Source organism: Exophiala xenobiotica (genome assembly GCF_000835505.1).
Source record: "Exophiala xenobiotica strain CBS 118157 unplaced genomic scaffold supercont1.5, whole genome shotgun sequence".
Classification (NCBI taxonomy): domain Eukaryota; kingdom Fungi; phylum Ascomycota; class Eurotiomycetes; order Chaetothyriales; family Herpotrichiellaceae; genus Exophiala; species Exophiala xenobiotica.
The window spans coordinates 687,854-710,894 of record NW_013562490.1 but is presented as its reverse complement, the minus strand read 5'-3'; the positions used below and the strand labels follow the sequence as shown (position 1 = coordinate 710,894).

At 52.5% G+C, this 23,041-nt stretch overlaps 8 protein-coding genes across 10 annotated transcripts; 4 read left to right on the top strand and 4 right to left on the bottom strand.

The window, feature by feature from the left end:
• Positions 1–231: 231 nt before the first annotated feature.
• PV05_07970 lies at positions 232–6,050 on the top strand. 3 transcript variants are annotated; one of them, XM_013457456.1, is made up of 11 exons: positions 232–656; positions 724–1,126; positions 1,180–1,451; positions 1,502–2,319; positions 2,400–2,795; positions 2,852–3,471; positions 3,523–3,656; positions 3,710–4,404; positions 4,482–4,757; positions 4,853–5,014; positions 5,168–6,050. In XM_013457456.1, the coding sequence occupies exons 1-11, from the start codon at positions 438–440 to the stop codon at positions 5,721–5,723; spliced, it is 4,551 nt and encodes a 1,516-aa protein (XP_013312910.1). In that variant the 5' UTR covers positions 232–437; the 3' UTR covers positions 5,724–6,050. The 3 variants fall into 3 exon arrangements, with proteins under 3 accessions (XP_013312910.1, XP_013312909.1, XP_013312908.1); XM_013457455.1 differs by having other exon boundaries at positions 3,710–4,757; XM_013457454.1 differs by having other exon boundaries at positions 724–1,451.
• Positions 6,036–13,363, bottom strand: PV05_07969 (uncharacterized protein). Its single transcript, XM_013457453.1, has one exon. The coding sequence runs from the start codon at positions 13,197–13,199 to the stop codon at positions 6,531–6,533; it is 6,669 nt and encodes a 2,222-aa protein (XP_013312907.1). The 5' UTR covers positions 13,200–13,363; the 3' UTR covers positions 6,036–6,530.
• A 199-nt stretch (positions 13,364–13,562) lies between these two features.
• PV05_07968 (uncharacterized protein) lies at positions 13,563–16,417 on the bottom strand. Its single transcript, XM_013457452.1, has 3 exons — positions 15,484–16,417; positions 15,289–15,325; positions 13,563–15,229 (listed from the first exon to the last, which is right to left on the bottom strand). Exons 1-3 carry the CDS (start codon positions 15,721–15,723, stop codon positions 13,713–13,715), a joined length of 1,794 nt encoding a protein of 597 aa, XP_013312906.1. The 5' UTR covers positions 15,724–16,417; the 3' UTR covers positions 13,563–13,712.
• Positions 16,418–17,068: 651 nt separating this feature from the next.
• Positions 17,069–18,393, top strand: PV05_07967 (uncharacterized protein). The gene is made up of 2 exons (XM_013457451.1): positions 17,069–17,240; positions 17,299–18,393. Exons 1-2 carry the CDS (start codon positions 17,238–17,240, stop codon positions 18,271–18,273), a joined length of 978 nt encoding a protein of 325 aa, XP_013312905.1. The 5' UTR covers positions 17,069–17,237; the 3' UTR covers positions 18,274–18,393.
• A 381-nt stretch (positions 18,394–18,774) lies between these two features.
• Positions 18,775–19,748, top strand: PV05_07966 (uncharacterized protein). The gene has a single exon (XM_013457450.1). The coding sequence runs from the start codon at positions 19,021–19,023 to the stop codon at positions 19,336–19,338; it is 318 nt and encodes a 105-aa protein (XP_013312904.1). The 5' UTR covers positions 18,775–19,020; the 3' UTR covers positions 19,339–19,748.
• A 630-nt stretch (positions 19,749–20,378) lies between these two features.
• PV05_07965 (uncharacterized protein) lies at positions 20,379–21,561 on the top strand. Its single transcript, XM_013457449.1, has one exon. The coding sequence runs from the start codon at positions 20,609–20,611 to the stop codon at positions 21,221–21,223; it is 615 nt and encodes a 204-aa protein (XP_013312903.1). The 5' UTR covers positions 20,379–20,608; the 3' UTR covers positions 21,224–21,561.
• A 10-nt stretch (positions 21,562–21,571) lies between these two features.
• On the bottom strand, positions 21,572–21,964 carry PV05_07964 (uncharacterized protein; the record flags this gene model as incomplete). The annotated part of the gene is made up of 1 exon (XM_013457448.1): positions 21,572–21,964. The coding sequence occupies one exon, from the start codon at positions 21,962–21,964 to the stop codon at positions 21,572–21,574; it is 393 nt and encodes a 130-aa protein (XP_013312902.1).
• Positions 21,965–22,085: 121 nt separating this feature from the next.
• Positions 22,086–22,490, bottom strand: PV05_07963 (uncharacterized protein; the record flags this gene model as incomplete). Its single annotated transcript, XM_013457447.1, has 2 exons — positions 22,086–22,386; positions 22,435–22,490. 2 exons carry the CDS (start codon positions 22,488–22,490, stop codon positions 22,086–22,088), a joined length of 357 nt encoding a protein of 118 aa, XP_013312901.1.
• Between the last annotated feature and the right edge of the window lie 551 nt (positions 22,491–23,041).

Here is a 23,041-nt window from a genome sequence, read left to right as displayed (position 1 = left end):
TATAGCGGGCCGGTCAGTTATGTGCTTGTCCACTGTACATACCGAGGATACCTCAGGTACATATAGGTAGTACTATGTAGTAATCGCTCGGCTCCGGACACCGGCAGCATGTTGCCCCGAGCGAGAGTAATTAATTGGACGCTAGACTCGATTCAGCCAAATCAAATCCGACCACATCATACGATGCTGAGGTGCCAACCATTCAGCTCAACCCACAGGCCTTCCAATATCAGACGACACAGATACACGTGAGCCATGCACGAAGCATCGAACACCGAGGCACGGGATCCAGCCCATATCTTCCTGCTGCTGCGGGATTTGGCGGACCGGAGCCTAGGTGCATTTATGCGGCACTGTGTCGTCCTTGGCCCTTCTTCTTTCACAGTCATGTTGGCGATTTCTTTGCCAGAATAGAACTTTTCATTGCTACAGTCTCCATGGCATCGAGCTTAGAAGGACAAAGAGGACCTGAAAGCGACAACAATCATGCTGCCGAGTCAAGATGCCAAGAGGATTCCCGGGAGTCTCATACCAGCAGCGAGTCGCACATGAGTGAAGAGCTTCAGACATCCGAATCAATGTCAAGTCGCAGTGACTACGAGGCAATTGAAGCTACTGACCGTGCTGAGCTTACCCGAGTTGCAAGCGAAGTAAAGGTAGGCCACCCTCCACAATCAATGCGATCTCGCATCTTGGTCCGTTACAACTGAACACGATGACTAGCGAGGGGAAGTTCATGATCCAGCGTTGGATCCTTACAGTCCTACCTTCGACGTATACAAGTGGACCAAGGTGGTCATGCACGCAGCAGAAGACGCAAACATCAAGCTAAGACGGGCCTCAATTACCTTCAAGAACCTGGACATCTCTGGTTCTGGGATTGCCATGAATCTCCAACCGACAGTGGCTTCTTATCTTCTTGGTGCTTTCCGGTTACATGAATGGCTCCGCCTCGCCAAGAAGCCGCAGAGGAAGATCCTCACAGGCTTTGAAGGCCACGTGAAGCCAGGGGAGACGCTCCTGGTCCTTGGGCGTCCTGGAAGTGGATGCTCGACGCTGTTGAAGACTTTAGCAGGAGAGCTACGTGGCTTAAAGCTGGGTCATGACTCGGTAATCCATTACAGCGGTATCACTCCCCTACTCTGAACAAGATTCTGGTGTACCCTAACCTTCGGACAGGAATACCTCAGCACGAGATGATCAAGAGCTTTAAGGGCGAGATTGCCTACAACGCAGAAGTCGACCAACATTTTCCCCATTTGACCGTCCGACAGACTCTGGAATTCGCAGCCGCCATGCGTACCCCGGCGAATCCAATATTAGGAACATCGAGGACCGAGCATGTGCAAAGAATGACCGCTGTAGCGATGGCAGTCTGCGGATTGACACATGTTCGAAATACGAAAGTGGGAAGCGCGTATGTACGAGGCGCATCTGGGGGAGAGAGAAAGGTGAGCCTCCATTCTGCAGGAGAGAAGTGTTTACTAAATTTCTTCGAAAGCGAGTTAGTATTGCCGAAATGATGCTATCATTTTCTCCAATAGGCTGTTGGGACAACAGTACTAGGGGCCTGGACGCCTCATCTGCGCTCTCGTTCGTCCGCACGCTCAGGCTGAGTGCCGATATCACGGGATCTGCTCATGCGGTCGCGGCTTATCAAGCATCCCAAGCCATGTACGACGTTTTCGACAAAGTCGTGGTTCTCTACGAGGGCAGAGAGATTTACTTTGGACCAACGACATTTGCAAGGAACTACTTCCAAGATATGGGCTGGCTTTGTCCGCCTCGCCAGACGACCCCTGATTTCCTGACCTCGGTCACAAATGTACAGGAAAGAAGACCGCGACCAGGATTCGAGGCGAAGGTGCCTCGAACACCCATTGAATTTGAAGGACATTGGAGGGGATCGGAACTCCGCAGATTGCTACAACAGGATATCATGAATCACGAGGAGGAAGTATCGAGTTCTTCTGCTGCGGATGAATTCAAAGCCGCACGCCGCGCTGTACAAGCACACCACGTCCCTCCAAGCTCCCCGTACACGGTCTCGATCCCAATGCAAATTCAAATTTGTACCAAGCGAGGGTTTCAGCGCCTATGGAATGAGAAAGTGATCCGACTTACCTTGGTTATCGGACAAGGCAGCATGGCTCTCATCATCGGGTCCGCGTTCTACGGAATGATAGACGACACCAACAGCTTTTTCGCCAAAGGGTCTGTCATCTTCAACGCAGTCTTACTGAATGCTCTTGTCGCCGTAACAGAGATCAATCGACTGTACGATCAGAGGCCAATCGTCGAAAAGCAAGTCTCCTACGCGTAAGCACCTCCTCAATCAGCATCCCTCCTTCCTAGCCCTGTTGCCTCGCTCCTAATACTCCATGCTGACCTTGCAATAGCTTCTATCACCCATTCACCGAGGCACTAGCTACTGTGATAGCCGATCTACCCGTTCAAGTATTGACGGCTGTCGTCTTCAACATCATCCTATATTTTCTGGGAGGCCTCAGGAAGGAAGCCGCACAATTCTTCATATTCTTCCTTTTCGCTTTTCTGACGAGACTGGCAATGACTGGCCTTTTCAGGACGATCGGTGCAGCAACCAAAACAATCTCTCAGGCGCTAGCCATCGCTGCCGTCTTGGTCCTGGCCATTGTGATTTACACCGGCTTCACGATCCCTCGACCTAATATGCACCCCTGGCTCAAATGGGTTTCATGGTGCAACCCCGTTGCTTACTCATTCGAAGCGCTGATAGTGAACGAGTTCCATGGAAGGCAGTTCCCATGTGGCAGGTAAGGCGTTGCGTTGCGTTGGTCGTGGGCAAGCACATTGCTGATGACAGCCACAGCTATATTCCCGCATACCCGGACAGACTCGGGGATACATTCATTTGCTCCGTTCCTGGGTCCATAGTCGGTCAAACTACCGTGTCTGGTGATAGATACCTCGAGACGTCCTTCCAATACAGGTACGACCACCTATGGCGAAACCTTGGCATAATCATCGGCTTTTTGGGTTTCTTCATGTTCAGCTATCTGGGAGTGACGGAGATCAACTCAAAGCCCTCAGGCAAGGGAGAAGTCTTGCTGTTCCGACATGGACATGTGCCCCGATACATCGAAGACGGCTTGAAACATGCAGACCAAGCATCTCCTGGAGCTCCTGTAGCGATAGCCGAGAGACGACAGAGTCAAGATGAAGACATCCAGGCAATCCCTCCACAAAAGGCGGTATTCACGTGGCGCGACGTCACTTATGATATTCCAGTCGAGGACGGCACTCGCAGATTGCTTGAACAAGTGTCAGGATGGGTCAAGCCCGGAACACTCACGGCGCTAATGGGCATAAGCGGCGCTGGCAAGACAACACTGTTGGATACATTGGCTCAGCGCACATCGATCGGGGTTGTTAGTGGTGACATATTTGTGAACGGCAAGCCATTGGACTCCAGCTTCCAAAGGAAAACAGGTACGCATTTGCGCGCTTGATCTGACGCCGGTCCCGTACTAAACGTGACAGGCTATGTTCAACAGCAAGATCTTCATCTGGAGACATCTACTGTCCGTGAGGCATTGCGTTTCAGCGCCATGCTCCGTCAGCCACGGTCTGTGTCGAAGAAGGAAAAATACGATTACGTGGAAGAAGTGATCAAGGTTGGTTTCATCACGTTCTCCTCGAGCTCGCTGTCGTGCTTATGTTGTTGCAGATGCTCAATATGGAAGACTTCGCCGAGGCCGTCGTTGGTGTGTTGGGAGAAGGTCTCAATGTCGAGCAACGAAAACTCCTGACAATCGGGGTTGAGCTCGCCGCAAAGCCCACTCTACTGTTCTTCCTCGATGAACCCACCAGTGGCCTGGATTCACAGAGCTCCTGGTCTATCCTTAGTTTCCTTCGGAAGCTGGCCGATCACGGGCAGGCCGTGCTATCCACTATCCACCAACCTAGCGCAATGCTGTTCCAGGAGTTCGATCGACTACTTTTCCTCACAAACGGGGGTCGGACCGTTTACTTCGGAGATATCGGCCCCAACTCGCAGACGCTCATCAGCTATTTCGAAGGGCATGGAGCCCGGCACTGTACTGACTCGGAGAATGTGGCCGAATATATCTTGGAGATCGTCAACCCCGAGACCAGTGCTCAAGCCAACCGTGACTGGGTCGAGATCTGGAGATCCAGTGAAGAAAACAAGACGATGCTCGCAGAGTTGGACCGCATCAATCGGGAAACAAACGCTAGCGGTACTCGTGCAGGTGCAGAGCAAGACGCCGACAAAGACCAAAGCCAGTTCGCCATGCCGCTCTACACCCAGACCTATTATACGACGACCCGAGCCTTTCAACAGTACTGGAGGACTCCCGGATACGTCTGGCACAAGTTAGCTCTTGGTGTTGCGTCAGCTCTGTTAGTAGTACCTGTCTTTACTTTCCCAACAGCTTGGTGGACAATATTTTTCGCTGACCCTGCTTCTTTCAACCTAGGTTTATCGGGTTTTCCTTCTGGCAGTCGGACAGCTCTCAGCAAGGATTGCAGAACGTCTTGTTCAGCGTTTTCATGCTCACGGCCATGTTCACGGCCTTGATCCAGCAGATTATTCCTCGGTTTGTTATTCAGCGATCGCTGTACGAGGTCCGCGAGCGCCCGTCCAAAGCATATTCCTACGTCGCCTTCCTCCTGGCCAATGTCATTGTCGAGATCCCTTACCAGATTTTACTCGGTATCATGGTGTATGCGTCTTACTTCTACTCCGTCTTTGGGTAAGTCCGAGTTCTACTCCGAGTCGTACTCAGAAAGACATCTCTGAATGTGTTTAACAATGTTGCTCCTGCTAACGACGGTCTGTTCTCCAAAGCATCCAATCTTCCGAGCGGCAAGGCCTTGTCTTGCTTTTCTGCATCCAGATCTTTGTGTATGCCAGCACATTTTCCCAGATGATCATCGCCGCTCTCCCTGATGCAGAGACCGCCGGCATCATCTCGACGCTGATGTTCGCCATGTGCGTCATCTTCAATGGGTAAGTTCAAGCCCAACTCAATTCGAATTCCCTTGGGGGCGCCTCCAGCAGCTGTCCCCTTTTGTTTTCTCCTTCAATCTCGCAACTCCCAGCCGAGCCAACCGAGCAAGCCAAGAGCTAAAAGGCTAACCTCCGCCTTCTTCCTGCGTCTAGCGTCCTCCAACCCCCCGACGCGTTGCCGGGCTTCTGGATCTTCATGTACCGCGTCAGCCCGTTCACATACATCATCGACGGCATCGTGGCGACAGCCCTACACGGCCGCCGAGTCGTATGCGCCGCCCACGAATTGAGCATCTTCAACCCACCGCCGAACACGACCTGCGGCCAATATCTGGCGCCGTACCTCCGCCAGGCGCCCGGCACGCTGTACAACGCCAACGCCACGGCAAAATGCGAGTACTGCGCCCTCTCCCTGGCGGACCAGTACCTGAGTCCCCGCGGCATCTCGTGGTCGCTGCGCTGGCGCAACTTCGGCCTACTCTGGGCTTACATCGCCTTCGACCTCGCCATGATCCCCCTGCTGTACTACACCTTCCGCATGAGGAAATGGGGCGGCAAGCTCGGCGCGGGCGCTGGCAAGAGACGGAGAGGCCTGAACGTCGCCTACGCGTGGGCCCGCGCCGCGGGCAAGCAGTCTCGCACCCTGGTGACGGGTCGCCGGGAGAAGCTGCCGTTGGACAAGCGTGCGGAGAATGCGAGGGTCTACTGATACTTAGTAAACCAATCGGTGATAATTGATGACTGATATTGACAACTAATACGGAGTATGGACACACTGATACTACGGAGTAGTATTGACAGAAAATGCTTCTCATGCAAGATGCTTGGGTGACCCGGTATCTGGAAGATCAGCGCTAGCGAGTTCAACTTGCTCACCGTGATGATACCTATACTAGTAGTACCATGTAGTAACTTGGGGTTTACTTGTAAACCCGTCGTCAAACGAAGGCTTACTGTCCGCCCAGGAATGAAAGGGAGTAGAAAAGAGAAAAGAGTAGAGTAGAGAAGTAGAGTAGAGAGAGCCCACACACTCCCGATTTTCAATTCTCCTTGGCCATGTGCATTGACATTTTTCAAACCTGTCTAATACACAGCAATATGATTCGATTCGATTCGTCTATACAAGAAAAATAAAGTAGAAGAGGAGTAGCCGAGACTCAACACATTGACAACAGGAAAATAGAAGGCTAATATAACCCAGACAAAAAAAAAGACCGACGATAGGGGGGGGTATTATGTGACAACGCTTGCCCACGCTCATGCAAAACAACAATCTTTCCCACTTTATTCTTTTATCTCCACCTCCTTTCTTTTCCCTCTCTGCCTCTCCTTGTCCTTTCCCACACTCATGCTTTTCGTGGGGGCTATTTCTTCCTCCGACAAAAATGAAAGTCAACCATGATTGATAGGGATAATGACGGACCAATTCACGAATTCTTGATATCAAGAACCCATACGGAGTACACCGCATCTCATCCAAAATATCATAGCGTGCGGCTGTGACGGCACGTCAAGGTCAGTCAGTAATCGGCTCGACGTACTCCAGTCTCCGCGCAGAGACATCTTTTCCATCCAACGGTGAGGCGTCATCGTCGACGTCCTCCGCTAGATCCAGGGTGGGCCGATTGGCTTGCATAGGTGTATGTGGCGACTCGGGTCTGAGTGGTCGAGGCTCCGACTGCGAACTCTGTGGTCGCTTCTCTGCCTGTTTACTCGATAATGCTCTTGGCTGTGAGCTATATGCCCTCAGTGGCCGTGCCTCAGAACTGCTCTTTCGAGCCGCGGCAGCTGCAGCGAGTGGTCTCATACTTGGCGGAGGTGCTGGCATCTCGGCGGATCCAGGAACCTTTTGCGTCGTTCCAGGCGGTGTCATAATGCCCGAGAGAAAACTCGCCGGACTTCCAATGGTTGACTTGGAAGGTGTTTGGTTACCTAGATTGGTCGCCAGATCGGACAGTGCACCAATAGATGTATCTCTTGCTCTTCGCCAATTCCCCCACGCTGCTGCGGCGGCCATTGGTAGTGCTCGCGGTGACTGCGCATAACTGGTCAAGGTCGATATCGAAGGGAACGAGCTTGTCAACCCATCTGCCACACGTTCTCTGAGCTGTTGTTCCATCTGCAAGTTCGCCCGGAGTCTGATTGCAGCATCTTTGACAGTCTCTCTGTCGAAATCTGGCTGCGACGTCGTGTTGATGATTTCTTCCAGGTCGTCCACACGCACACTCAACAGCTCCCGGAGCCAACCAACCTCAGTATCACGGTCTTTAAGTTTGTTCGGCGCGTCCTTGTCGATCGCTGCAAGCTCGGCCTCCAACTTTTCGATCTTCTGCTCGCGGTTCTGCAATTGATCCTGCAGAACCATAATCGATTCACGGAGGGCTTGCGGTGAGATCTTCTCCGGAATCTCTGTGCCTCTGACGAACGAGATGGAGGCGCTAGTAGCACGTTGTGGAGGTGATGCTACCACAGAAGAGGCCGGAGTTGGCAGGTTGACGCCCTTGGCAGTCGCTGCTTCCACGGCAGCTCTGGCAGCAGACTTGGTGATTTCCAGCCTTTCTTCAAGATCTGCGATCTTACTCTCCAGATGTTTCACCTTATCGTCACTCAAGCTGAGTTTCTCATTCAAATGATGCTCAAGTCGGGTTCTGTTGTCGAAAGAGTTGTGCAATTCTCGAGTATGGCGATCGCGAAGGTCGTTCAATTTCTTCTCATGAACTTGATGTTGATCTTCAAGCGCGCTTTCTCTCCGCTCGTTCGCTTCACGAATTGCTTCCTTGTGTGCCTCGATGGCTTCTGACAACAAAGCGTCATGCTTGGCCTTTTGATCTTCGATGTCCAGCTCCGCATGGTCAAGACGACTCTGCAACCGGGAGATTTGAGCTTCAGAGTCGGTTTTGATGCTGTGTAGCTGCCCTCTCGCGCTATCCAATTCAGCTTGCAATTTGGCAGTGGCGGTTGCGAGTTCTGCTTCCTTGGTGTTGATGGTATGAGCCAATTCTCGATCGAGGTTGAAGGCTTTCGTATCAAGATCCCGGTTTTGTTCGCGGAGAGATGCAACGAGCTCGTTCAATCTTGACACGTCAGCCTGAGCATGCTCCAGATGAGCTTTGACCGGCAGATTGGCCTTATGCTCTTCTTCCAGAGAATGAAGTTCTTCTTCGGTCTTTTGGCGATATTGTTGCTCACGATCGAGTTCATGTTGTAGCTGAGCAAGCTTGTGCAGCAAATCGTGCTCCTTGTGGCGCCAGTCGGCTTGCTCCGCGTGCAAGTCTTGAACAGCTCGAGTCATTTGCGTCTGCAGGCGTTCAACCTTATTCCGAAGAGATTGTCGGGAATGGGACTGATCTTCGAAGTGCTGTTGAAGGTCTTGCAACGCGCTCTTGAGCTCCTTGTTCTTCTCGCGTTCAGCACGGATGTCTTCACGCCATTCATCACTCGATACTCGGTATTCCTCGAGGGTGCTCTCCAATGCTGCATTCTTGAGATTCAGAGCTTCAACTTCACTTCGGACTTTCTCATATGACTTCTTCTCTTCGACAAAGGCCACCAGAGTTTGCTGAGCTTCCTCGGATGATTCGCGGTGCTGTGCAGCTTCTTCCTCTGCCATACGCAGGCGAAGTCTCAGCTCAGTCACTTCTGCCTCCGCCTTCCTGCGAAGTTGAACTTCCTCTGCGGCGTGCTCTTTGGAAATCTTCAACATACTTTCTAGCCCATCAATTTGAGGCTTGTACTTCTGTTCTGCAGACTCATGCTCCTGTTGCACACGCGAACCACGTAATCGAGGATGATGAGAAATGACATCTTCGACAATCGTTTTGAGCTGGTTTTGGGTATTCTTAGATCCTGCTTGCTGCGCCAACTCTCTCATTTCCTGCACAATCGCACTGAACTCCGTCACATCAATCGAAGATTGTGCTGCCTGAGGAGGTTGATATGCAGCAAGAGCCTCGGCAACGGCGGCACGGATCTTGTCTTGTTTTCGTCCATTCCTTCTTGCATTCGGAGATCTCGCCCTGTATGAAGCAAACCCTTCGAAAGCGTCGTAGTCGTCCTCGTCGTCGGCATCTGAGTTCTTGACGTCAGTGGACATACTACGACCACTACTCTTAGGCCTCGAGCCTGTCGCCATGAGAGCCAAAGAATGTTGGATGGTCTGAAGCGTCCGCTCAAGTGGGCCCAGACGGTTCTCTAGTATGCCATCCACCAAGTCGTTAACATGTCCATCGAAGAATTGCGACCGAAGTTGCACTTTGGCCGCTTCCGCGGCCGGCAGTGTATCATCCCAATCACTGACGTTTGCTTTGCCTGTGTTGAGGTTGTGAACTCCAATGCCCAGACCAATCGATGGAGGATATGATAAATCCCCATGACCGTCCCGACCTCGAGGCCGTGGTGGGCTGGGGCTGGGCGCATCGCTGCGAAAGTTTCCACCCAGATGCATGTCAACCAGGGGGGTAGACTGGATAGGCGTATCATTGCGCTCAATACCAAGTTCGGGATGCACTTCGAACTGCTTCATCACAGCATCAATCTCTTCGAAGGAAGGCAGAGGGTCATCTTGATGGCGCAATGGCAGTCGTGGCATGTCGAGCTCAACTTCGTCTTGATGCGGTTGTCCTTGCACCTCGGGCACTTCGTGATCGGCCTGCATTTGGCTTTCAAGCATTTCTGGATGATCATCTACCGTTGCGGCCACTTCTTGGTGCTCTGCGTCTTCCTCAGTCGACGGTTCTTCGATGACCTCGACGACATCGTCTTCGTCGCTGACAGACTGAGTGTGTTTCTCAACATAGTGGTACAAATCTGCCGGAGGAGAAGAAAGACTAGCCGTAAGATCAGCCGAGGATTGTGGTGGGCTTGAAGATGCCGCATATCTCGATGCTTCTAGTCCTTGACGTAGGGCAGGTGTCTTTGCTGAAGATGATGGGTGTGGGCTGGACGAAAGGGTCTTGAACTCGAATGGCTTCGCAAGCGCCGACAAGGATGATTTGGGCTTCCGAACTTGTGCTCTCAGCATCTGTTCTGTTTTTGGAGACGTGGACGGCTCTTCTATCGCTTCGTCTTGAGCGTCCTTTTCAGTAGAGGACACGGGTGGGGCGTCGAAGGGCGGCCGAGCTTCGTTGAATTTGGCAACATCATCCTGGTTCTTCATGGTAAACTCCTTATCACTCTCATGTGTCGCATCGTCATCCTTCTCCGCCGACGGTGGTTCAGGCAAACTTTCCAAGGGTTCTTCATCAGCAGGAATATAAGACCAGCCGTCGAGGGACTTCTTCGGGCTTTCCGGTGGTGGACCGTTCTGGTCAATATCGTCCACAATCTCGGACAGAATCCGTTCGTGGCGGAACGGCGCCGAGTCAGCATATACTGGAGTTCTATCGCCATCGCTATCTGTTCGTCGAGCACGCTTCTGCCTATCAGTCGGTGCCATTGGTCGGCCGGAATCCGAGTCGTCCTCGTCTTCACTTGAAGCCGAGCTTTTCTCTCCCATTTCTTTGGGATTCGGTGGCTGAATAGGAATAGGTTTGGCCGGTCTTCTCCATACTTTGGAACTAGGGTCGATGACCACGGTGCCAAATATGCTGTTGGTGGCATTGGGTTCTGGTGAACCAGACGAACCCACATTTCCCAGCAAGTTCGTCGCTGCCGATTTGGAAGGATTGAAGACCGGTGCTTCCACGTTGAAAGTTGCAGAAGTAAATTTGAAAGCTGTTTCCTTGGGCGTACTCTGAGAGATGAAGGAGGGTGTGAAAGCTGGAGCATCTGCGTTGAGTGACAGTCGGTTCTTGGCAGAGGATTTTCGTGACACTGGAGCCTGTGATGGCTGGGAGAAAGCGAACGGAGCGGTGTCGTTGTTTGCTCCGAATGTAAAGTTCGAGCTTGAGAACCCGGCCTGAGGGTCGAATTCTTTCGCCTGCACATTAAGCTTGGTGGTCGACAGATTGGTCTCAGTGGCGGGTTTCGATTCTGCTTTGGCCGCATCGCTCAGTGCCTGCCAGTTCATGAAAGGGTTCTTGTCGTCCATAAGCAGCGGGGTCGCTGCAATGCTCGGATTGGTCTCAATCTCTGATCTCTCATCTGCCGTTGACATCGTCTCTGGTCTTCTGAGGATGGGAGGTTCTTCATCCATCATTGAGTTCTTCCTGGACGATATCTGCGCACTCTGCGGCTCGTCACCATCGGTTCCCGCGTGTCGCTCTCGAGATGCGGCCTCTGCTTCGTCAATGCCCCGCTGTAGAGCCATACTGAGGTTTTGTCGATGGCTCTTTGGTGTGGGATGTGCAATCTCAATCGATGGGGGTGACGGTCCACGTGGATCTGGTGTCCGCAAGTTGGAGTCAGCATGTTGTGAGAGAGCAGGACTGAGCCCCGGTGGATGTCGATGGCTAGACACTAAATGATCCTCCGATTGTCCTTGACCGTATCGCTTCTGTTCGGGTAAGAGGTTCACATTCTGGCCAGGACCACGCGGCTTTAGTTGCGGGGACAGGACTTCGCCTAGATTAGGCAATTGTATAGGATGATTGGGGGAGAAGCTGCTTTGCCGTGAAGATAGAGGTGGTATATTTGGTCGAGCTCCATAACCAAGGGAGCTTGCCTGGGAGACAGACCCGTCAAATGGTGATGTAATTCGGCCATAAGAGTTCGGATGCGCGACAGATTGCTTGTACCCATGTCCTTGCAGCGGTCTTGGCATACCGTTGAACTGAGGGGATGTCATAGATATTGATTGCGGGCTGATTCCTCCGGACGACATCAGAGAAGGTGAAAAGGGGTTGCTCGTCGCCCGAAGTGGATTGCTCGCTGACGACGACGAGGCAACTGGAGGTGAAGCTGCAAGGCCAGGATATCCCGACGAGACACGACTTAACGAGGTTGAGAATGGTGACTTCGTCGATGGTGGTGCCTCCGAGTTACTTGGACTTACACCCAATGCGCGAAGTTTCTCCTCCTTAAGGTGATTGACCCACGCGTCCCATTCCGCTTGGTTTGGAATATGGACCTGATAACGGCGCAGCGTTCGTTCAGCCTGCATCTCTGTGGGATCGGGGTAGACTGGCCGGCTCTGCCCGCCCCCACCCAGAGGCACGCCACTTGCAGAATCCGTGAGCTCGAAACCATTAGTGTTGTAGCCAGCTTTGGTCCATGCTTCTATGCGCTCTTTGATATCCTGGGGCGTGACAAGAGGCGGTAGCCCCGCAGCTTCTCGGTCAGTGAGTGGCAGCGCGATGATGCAAGCCTTGCCCTTCCAAATCACCTTCTTTTTAGGTCGTTGATAAGACTGCATGGATGTCACCCGAGGGCGCTGCTCCGAAACCGGGCTGTCTGTTGCTTTCAGGTTCTCATCCGCCGCAGGGTCCCGAGACGGGAGATCTGGCAGAGGCTTCGACGCTGTCGCGGCAGCTTCCGACTCCTGCTCGGCCATGATGTTCTCTGCCGCAGGAGATAGCGGTTGGGGTCGATAGCCTGATCCGCCTACCGCAGGGTTGGCGTCATGGAAGGTACCCGGAGTGAGTGTCGCAAGGCTTGCGCTAAGCTGACGTCTGCGGGAACGTCGAGTCACAGCGTCGTCAGGCGAGATACCCCAATTGTCAAGATATGCTCGACGAGTTGGCGTTTTGTCCTCCTCTTTCGCAGTAATCTCCGAGCCCGTGTCCTCCGAGTCGCTCAGCCAGATGGGTTTTTCGGAAAGCGGATTCAGCACCTTCGTCTTCAACCGCAGTTTCTTTTCCGAAGAGGTAGGGTGTCGATTATGAGGTTCGGGACTCTCGGCGGACGCTCGTATGGAGAGAGGGCTCGAATGTCGCACGGCTGAAGTCGCTCGAGGAGTGTCTTGGATTCCACTTGGCTGCGCAGACCAATCCGCCGGACGAGGGCTTCTACGAGGACTCGGTGTAGCGTAAGGCGAGCCCCAAGCAGCGGCGTAGTATGCACCACTCTCCGCTCGCTGACGTTGGAACTCTGGGGAGTGAGGCTTTCCCAATGGATCGCGGTCGCGACGGAGGCTCGGTAAAGGAGGAAGAGTAAAAGATGGGCCCCAGTCGCCTTCTGAAGGAGTGGACGAAAGACTCGGAGCTTTCAAAGAATGTAGAGGGGTTCCCTCGTCCTGTGAGGGATCGATAGGGTCGTGCCTGCGAGGACGAGAAGGGAGAGTCTCAAGTGCGAGCTGGTCGAGGTTCATTTAACGGTGACCGCTGGGAGCTGTGAGATGTCGGAGCGCGGATGGCTGGAATGGATACGGCAGCCTCGAGGTCGACGGTGACAGACAAGCCTTCACGATCCAGCTGCAGCGCCATTGACCGAGTCTTGGGATGAGATGAAGGAATTGAAGCGTGTGTAGGCCCTGAGAACCAAGGTGTCAAAATTCCGAGACTTGATTGATTGACTGATTTGGTGGAAACCAAGATTGGGAAATCAGCCAGCGACGCGACACGCCAAAGGGGGTTTGGCGGGATGTGATTGGATATGGCCATGATTAACTTAGCTGCCGAGGAACGGCACCCAAGCGGTGCGCACAAGCCTAGAGACTACCCGTGATGGTCCCCAAAACTAAAAAATTCTCCGATCCTGAGTGCCCACTGTGCCACTACCACAGTATGTACAGTATCCCATGCTGAGCATGCTCCAGACGCCAGAGGGTCTCTACTATCCGTACTGTATCAAAGCGCCATGCTAATCGTCGAGACCAAACGCTTCAAAACGGGACAGCCTCCCGATGGAACGTAAAATTCTTCCACGTCGCGTCCAGTGCCTTTGTGGCTTCCATCATGATCTGCCGGTTTTCGTAGTCCACATTCTTCTTGATCTCATGAAATCTTTGCGCTTCGGGGACTACCTCTTCCTGTGACAAGCCTTCTTCCTCCAGTTCCATTATCCTTCTCGCTAGGACGGCCATGATTGGCCCCTCCCAGACCCCCTCTTTGCCAGCTCGCTTCAGCTGGGCAATTGCTCGACGCCGGATCTGCCAGTCACGACACTTGCAGGCGACAAAGAACAGGGGATGCACGATCCCAAGCTCCATGGTAAAAGGTGTAAACTCAATCTCCAAAGGCATAGCTTCAGCCATGCTGAGAGCCGTGGTCATCTGTTCGACCTTGGACACCATGTCTTCGAAGTCACCCTTGAACTCATCAAAGGTACTTTCCGGCCCGCTGTCGATGCACATCTTGAGCATTATAACAGCAGTCTTGATCTGTAACCTCATTCCCAGGAGGCTCTTGATGTCAGCGTTGACTAGGTGCTCTGCATTGGACGCGAAGAAATTTTCCAGAGCCGTCATCCAAGCATCGAAAGTCGTGATTGCCTCTTGCGTCTGAGTACGCCATTCCAAAGGTACGAGGTCTGCATCCCAGTATCGGTACATTCGGAGGTCAGACTTGACCAACTGATACACGGACACCAACAGATTGTCAAGGTGGTTGCGGACTTGTGACAACGTGAGATCGGTGGGGAGTACTCGAGGTAAGGTCAGGTGGGTTGCTAACCGCTCGGCGCGGTCTTTCGAAAAGGTGCAAGCTTGGATGTCATAGCGAGCGAAAACGCGCAACAGCTCGTCCATTTCGTTCTCCGGGATCTCACGGAAAGTCGCTTGAGAACCCGATGACGCCAGTGAGCTTTCGTCGCCGTCGGGAAGGTTCATCTGGCGGATCAATTCTCTCATTCCTTGTTGATAGTGAATGACCGCAGCCATGTTATTGCGACGAAGAACTTCAAAGCACGCGAATAATATACTCGCGATGATGGCGAGCTTGGCGTTGGTCTTCGTTGGCTCGTTCAGTCGCTGGTTAAGTTGACGGAGGGCTCCGCTGTAGAGGGATAAGGCGTGCCGGTGGCTATCGTCCTCGATCAACTGGGGCGAGTACTTGCCACACCGATCCTGATAGTCCTCGTGTAGCGTTCCCAATGCGATGATGGCGTTGCGGACAACAGGCTCTTCCTGGCCCACCTTCAGCACGAGCTTGGTCCAGAAACCGGATTCAGAGCCACCGGCAAATGCCGGCACCGTACAGTATTGGAAGCGGTGGAATATGCGACGCTCTTGGGTGTTGCCTTGAATCGGCTTGGAGATGGAGTCGGGTTGAAATAGGTGCCGGACAGTCACATATGGACGCTGTGGTGGCGACAATGTGGACGAAGAGGCTGATTTCCCTGATGTCTCCTTGGGGAACTCGTACCCATCACACTTGCGGCCCGTCGAGGTACATCGCTTACCTGCGAGACACGTGAGCATCCCACGTACATATTGACAAGAGTCCGATGTCTCGACTTACAGCTTGGTTTGGTTTCATCGCATTTGATGCGCCGTATCTGCAGATTAAGTCAGACATGCGGGTCAAAATGGAATGTCGGGGCCAGTTCAGCTATCCACAACCCTTTTAGAGGTTGTGGCTGTCGCCAAACGAGAATTGGGATTCCTTGCGAGTGGAGGCGTATGTCTGGGTGGAGGCAGGCCATCTTGAACTTACTTTACATGTTTTGCAGCCCGTTCGTACTTTTGGTTTGCTAGCCCGCTTCCGACGTGCCAAGACAGGCGAGTTCGAGGACGGTGTATCATGGTACGGAAGCCGGCCATTGGTAGGGTTCGTGATATTTGTGGCTAGAATGCTGGCAGCAGGCTCAATTGAATCATGCACATAATAAGGTGGACCGACAGGCCCTGTGTGGATGGGAACTGTAAAAGGCCGACCTGGCGGCCACATGGCCATCGGACTGAAGCTGGTGGCGAATGAACTGTGTCAAAAGTACGAGCGGTTCTTTCGAGTCGAGGCCCAGTACCGGAAACGTCCAAGCGTCAAAAAGAGGATCAGCGCTGGTCGGGTCCTAGTGAGAGGCCGGACAGTTGCTCGGTCTGAGAGTATGCAGGAACAGAGTTGGATTGATGTGGGAAGACGTGAAGCAGGAACTGTTACGAAGGGCCCAGTGTCGAGGCGATTATTGTACGTATATACCAGTACTGTGGGTGCGTGGCCGTAAACGTCAAGGCCGAACTTCTGAAGGTCTTTTGTTAAGGTCAAAGTACCTCCTACCATACAGAGCCTGCTTCAACGGTGGACGAGCCTTCAGCTGCCGACCAGGCTGAGGTAAGAGCCTCGGCGGGCGAATGTTGCCTGCATCAACTGCCTAATGGCGGTCGATGATGGGTTGTCAACAGGCCTGGCACTGGCTTGAATGCCGAAGCTTTAGGCGGGGATGATCGCGGGCGCCGAAGCTGTCAAATGCCAGTGCGAGCGGATAGTGGGGGAAGTAAAGGACCAAAGTCCCGGGACTGGTATGCTTGGAATGAGGATCGAGTGTGTCGACGTAGGATTTGGGCGGAAGCACCGAGGTTTCGAAGCGAGCCTGAGCAAAAGGACAAGCTGTGCAGTTGGAAGAAGCAGTTCAAGCGCCTTGAGCGGAAAGTGGCTGTGTGAGCCTTCGATTCCTAGTCAGCAATTTGTGCGAGAAAGTCGCTAAGCCTGATGGAGATGCCGATACACGGCAACATGAACAGGGGATTCATTGGCTCGTTCGTAACAGACAATCAAGGCTGTGCATCTGTCAGTCCGCCTGGTACTCGTAACAAGTCAGAGTTCAAGAGATCATGCTTTGAGTGTCGGACAAGAGCGTCAGCTTTTCTCTCCATCTGCTCATCTTGACTGGTTTCAGTCGAAAACAGGAAGCTGCCGCGGCTGCAGATACGCTCGACATGCGGCTGGTTCGCTTCACAGCTATCATTCGAGAAGCTACCAAGAATGGAGTGTCGATCGCTCAAGCCTCGTATATAGATTGCGCTCGTATGGGTCGATGCCCTGTATCTATGGCACAAGCATGCAAATAAGTATGCCGGAATCAGCGTATTGTGTTGACGGTGGGCCGAGGCTCGGGTTTGCCCGAGTAACACGTTAATTGCAGACGATTCTAGGTGTCTCGAGACTGTGATCGGTAATGAGCACAATAGTCAGAGCATCTCCGTAAGGAAATGATGATAGGAGAACATGAACAATGATTCGAAGACGACTCAGGTCGAAGCAGTATGAATGACTATAATTATTGTTGAATCTTCGACAGCCTTGCGAGCTCAGCCTTGCACGTGGGGAATCTGACCCGCAGTGGAGGAAACTGCGACGCGGTCAAAGCGCGCATCGCTACAAACAAAATTACTGCGCAGGTTCATCAAAACATACGTGGTACCGTGAGACCGTTAGCAACATCATTGAAGACATATAGAACCGTATGCATTATGGTAAGTCCTTTTGGCTCGACGTCCGCAAGGATTACAAGCATGACTCTCATCTCTCCAGGCTTCTTCATTCCGGCGCCTCGCGAAAGATCACGCCCAATTACAATGCGCCTTACCCCCAAACTACCTCTTTCCCGACTCCGATGATGCTGGATCCCTTCCTGACGACTTGACGCAATTGAATGTGCTCATCACCGGAGCAGAGGGCACGCCATATTCACAAGGATTATGGCGTCTGCACCTCAAAATGCCCCACGACTACCCTAAGAACCCTCCTAAAGCAACATTCAAAACTCGGATCTACCATCCCAATATTGAGGAATCTACCGGCGCTGTGTGTCTGGAGACACTAAAACGTGACTGGGAAAGCAACTTGACGCTCAAAGACATCCTGATTACGATCTCCTGTCTGTTAATTCAGCCAAATCCTGATTCGGCACTCAATGCAGCGGCCGGAGCCTTAATACAAGAAGATTATGAAGGGTTTGCAACGCAGGCGCGGCTAATGACAAGAATCCATGCGCCCATTCCTGGACATCTCGCCATGGCTGTACAGGAAGCAAAGCGACGAGGCGAAGAAGATCAAGACGAGCAGATATCTCAGAGTCCGACCACAGGCGTTACACGAGTTGTGGAAGGCCAGCCGGTCGAGGACAATACCAAAGAGAACGATCCAACCCAATCAGCCTCTCTCGGCTCAAGGTTGAGTGGAAGACTAAAGCGTCCATTGTCAGAAGCGCCTGAATCGGACATCTACAGCTCGTTGGATGGAGAACTACCGCCCGCCAGCGCAGGACCGTCCAGAAAGTCTCCCAAAATGCTGCGCGGAACCTTGGAACAAGCCGACAAAACTTCGACGCCGGTGTGGCAGGACGAAAGCGTCCAGGAGGATGACAAGGAAAACGTTTGTTCCGTGCCTGACAAGACGTGCAGGCAGGCAACAGTCATGCCGAGACCTACCACGTTACGGAAGATCTCGAATGTTGGTGGTGGAAGGAGAGGGGGACAACCAAGAGTGGGTATTCGCAGATTATAACAGTCTGAGACTGTACGATGTCGGGTCTTGCCATAATTTGTCTCTTCAGTCTGCGTTTAAGCGAATGATATTATTTACCGAATGTCATAAGGCAGCCCTCGGCTCGCGTAGACATGCGGCATTCATCTTACAAGATCTCCACAAGCCAAATAGCTTGAAATTTGCTGTATCCTTTCAACGTTGGGGCATCTGCCAGAGAGTGGGACTTCATCTTTCATCACGATGGCGTGCTCGCCTATCTCCAGTGCTTGGTGAGGTTATTGCCGAAAGAACCCCTGGATTCGAGGAAGAATATTTCACTAGTGTTCTGGACACGAACCCTTCCCGCGGTCCGCCTTCCATTTTCGTTACGCAAATGGGTCCTTTATCAAATGGATACACAGTAATTCCCCCAGACCCAGTTCCATGGCGGAGCGTCAGGACGATCTAGGCTGAAGACTGGGGAGCGTGACCAGATTTTGAGTTCACATCGTGCGCTGAAAAAAATATTCCCAAGCCCGGCAAATGCACCAAAGCCGAGGTGTCAGTTTCACTTTGGGTACCCATTCCCGTCTCGAGCACTATCCGGCGAGGCGGTGGCTCGTAAGACAGTGGGTGGCTACCTGTAGGTGGGTGGTATAAGTATATGAGCCTGCGCAGAGCGCACTGCCCGAGTGATCGGGTCCTTACACCAAGCTTGAGTGATTCCAAAAAGTCGTTATTAGGATAACCTTGATATCCCAAACCTTCATTCGTGCTCACAAGAAAATGGCATCCAACAACACCCAGCAATACCTCGCCACGCCCGCCCTCACAAGACCAGGAGCCGCCCGAACTGACACCAGCTCATCCATCATGACTGTCAGCTCGTTGTGCACGACACCGATTGACGAAATGCGCAACTTCGGCGACAGCTGGTTTGAGAGGCAAGCCACCTCGACCGTCGAGTACTTCCAGCAAAAAGAGCTCAAGAAGGCGTCACAACAGTCGCAGTCGCAGTCGCACTCGGCTTGCAAGGGCCACGGCGAAGCATGGTTCGAGAACTTTGCGGAGCAGTATGAGCAATACCTGGCCAAGAGGTCTTGATTGAGCAGCCATTCAAGATCGGGCGCAAGAGATACAAAATTATGTCTTTTACTTTTTGGATACGACGCGGCGGGAAAAGGGTTTGCGGCAGTACAGTACACATTTTGAACAACAGTCAAGCATCAAGAATGCATTAATGGAGTGCGACAAACGAGCGGTGGTGAACACGGGCATTTGCATACACTACCTGAAGGAGTCGCCAGCATTTGCATTTTACCCGTGGTTTCGGACGAGGCGTTGTGCAAACATATTGAAGTCGATGTGATTTTACTTGTGGGGATGCCCTTCCGGATATCGCTACATGGGTCTGAGGGTTTGTTCATTGCATTGCATTGTATAGCAGCGCCGGGCTGTTTCGCTCGAGGATGAAGAGAAGATCTGGTTCTCACCTAATGAATAATAAATATGACTTATGATTTTGAAGTTTTCCTTGATCGCGACAACCAGTGGAGAAGTCGGAGTTGTTGTAAGGTCTGGAATTGCTTGTTTGGGCTTCCACATAAACAAGTATACCATGGTAGAAGCAAACAACTGTGGCTAGCTGACAAGGCAAAAATGCTACCACAGTACCACAATACCATAGTACTAGTACTCCATACCGTGATATGGATAGAAATGTTCATGTCACCGAACATTCAAACCTCGAGCCACTGCCCCTCGCAACATGGCAGTTCATGCGGTTCATGCAAGTTCATGCAAGGGGCAACCCCTGTACTCTGGTACGAGTAGTTGACCTGTCGGTGCCTGTCGTGCCTGTTTATCCCTCTGAAACCAGGGGCACAGACCAGCCATCCGTCGATTCCTCGCTGTCCCCAGTGGCTCCCAACAGGCCCAGCCTCGCCTAATTCCACACCAAACAAGGGCTACAAGTTGTCCAGCCACTCAGAAGTCTCGCCCCCTGGTTGCTCCGCGCGTTCCATGCATTTTTTTGATCGGCTGCAACCATTGAGAGAATTCCACCCTCGCCGACATTTTTCTCCCCCGCCGCCAAAAGAAGGGTGGCCAGAAGGGGGTTGGCATGAAAGTATGTCGATGGTTGCGATGTGAGAAAGCGTTACGGAGTATTCGTATATAGGACTGTCAAACATCACGTCTTTTGGAGTGCACTGTTCGCTCTTCACTCAATTCATCCTCATCACCGAACAAACCACCCACGCTGTATCGGATACTCCGTACTCAAACAGACTTCCACTATCACCACGATCATCTCATCCTCGCAACCAACCCTACAAGACAGACGGACATCAGCACCAGACAAATTACCTTCAAAATGCATTCATCACAACTATCCCTCTCATCCCTCTTGCTCTCAATCCTCCTGCTCATCCACTCAACAACCACCACGGCCAACCCAGCTCCCGTCCCTCAAGACTCAACCTCAACCATGACCGCCATATCGCAGATCCCAGACGGCCAGGTCCAAGCACCGACCGACTCCAGCACCGATTCTTCTCTGTGGCCTTCTTCATCGTCAGCATCATCATACGAGAACCCGTTCACAATCTACACCACGCAGACCAACTCTCTCGGCGTCATCACCGGCATGCCCTCCGTCTGGACATCCCAGCCCTCCGCCGTCACCAGCCAGCCCGCGTCGCCCACCCTGCCGAGCTATTCGGGATACGTGTATGCGAACACCACCACTGGCGCCGGCGTCTCCACGTCACCAGCATCAGCATCCGGCTCAACGGTAGCATCAACTCTGACATCGACGGCCTCGGTATCCGGGACCACGCTAGCTACCAGCACCGTCGTCGCGAGTGAGAGTGGTGCCACGAATGCGTCGCCGACACTTGCGCAGGCCACCGGTGGTGCCGTGTCGAATCAAGTAGCCGGCGCCGGCATTGGGCTGGTCGTGCTGGGTTTGGGATTCTCGTTGCTCTGAGCGTTCCGTCTTCGCGGTAATGAGATTGAGATTGAGATTGAGATTGAGATTGAGAGTCTCGGACCGGGAGCTGTGTTTTTTCCTGTGCCTCGAAGGCATGAATGAAATTTGTTTTATTACGATCGGACAATGTGGGCATTAGCGAAGCAAGGAGTTAAAACGAATGGACGATACAATGATGTTTAGCTGGCTGCCGAAAGCAAAAGCAGGACTTGTGCCGATGGAGGAATCATTGTTATCATATCATGCTCGGAAGTGCTCCGGCTGATAGTGCTTTTAGTGTATGAGATAGAAACTGCCAGGCTTAGGGTTGAAATGAACCGATTCAAACATCGAGATAGCTCTTTCTCATCTGCTCCCTTCTTCCAGATTCGGGTCTTGTCTAGCTCTGTCCGAGATGGCGGTGTACTCAGCATACACAGTCATGTGGTGTTCTGTCACGATGTTCGGTCGCAGAGTTCGATTGTCTGTCGTCCGGAGAGTGTCATGTCGTTGACGTTGACACACGCACCGCCAGCAAGGTCGGGGACGTGCGGTATGGTGTGTTTGAGATCCTCGGCCAGAAACAGGTCCTGCCAAAGAGTCTGAGGGTCGCAAACTTCCTTCCATGAAACCAACCCGTGAGCGAGCATCTCGACTTCTCCATCCATGAGCCGGTACGTACATCACACTGGAAAAGGCACAAATCTTCAACGAGACTCCAGCAGACCATGGACAAATAAGAAAGCGCTCTGTTATCATGTTCTGAAGCACTTTGAGCAGTGTTTTTGACCTTTGTCACCGCGGAATCGCGCGCGAGGCGTGCGGTGTCTATCGGGAAACGGCATAAGTATACGATAAGGACCTGTTGTTTGCTGGCTCTTCAACTCTTCGAGGGATTGCCTTGCTGACGAGCCCATTTTGAGAATTCGCTTCGCTGAGCCCTGATGTCCATAAAGCCCACTCGTTCCTCAAGGCCCCGGAAAGGATTTGGCTGGCCTTCTCTTTCTATCTTGCCTGCCCAAGCACTCCAGCTGACGGGTTTCAATGGGTCTGATCCGAGTATGAGACCGAAGCATGCCATAAATACTGAAACAAGAGTCTCCAGCTTGATGTCAAGGGGTAAGGGAGCAGGTTTGTGGAGTTTGGTTGATAGAGTCGAAAATTCGTGAGCAGAATAAGCCCTGCACACATCAGCGAAACTCTTGGTCAAGTCTATATCCGTTACTTACGCATGGAATAGCGACAAGACGCCCACAAGGACGAGGAGCTGAGAGAGAAAGGGCATGGTGAGTGCTGAGCTCGATCGTTGCGATGCTGATGATATGGCAAACACAGCCTGTCACCCTGTTCGAACGGGCGAGGCGAAGAAAGCGCCGGTTAATTGTCGGGAGGTGGACACACATCGCCGCTCTTATGGACAGCAGTTGCTGCTTTTAGTCTACACTACGAGACCACTACGGTCTCATGGGTAAATTGTGTAGCTAGGGTGCCATCCGACGACAAACAGCAGCGAGGACAATTTGCGTGGTAGGAGGGAAAAGCACCTGGTGCATTGAAGTTGCAAGTTGCAACTGACCCAAACGGTGCCAAGAGAAGTAAAATCTGCCGCGAACTCACCCTGCATGCTTCAGGACGAGGGTGATACCGCCCTCACTGCGCCCTGTACTCAACCCCCCGGTTCGCGCGAGTCGGGGTGCGCGGCAAGGGCAGGAGATGGCCGCATAAAGACAGACGATAAGCACAATTGACTGACCAATAATGTGCCTCACTCAACAACATGGATACATCTCGCATTGTTCATGTCTTCCTTATATTGTTTTAAGTCTCTACAAAACT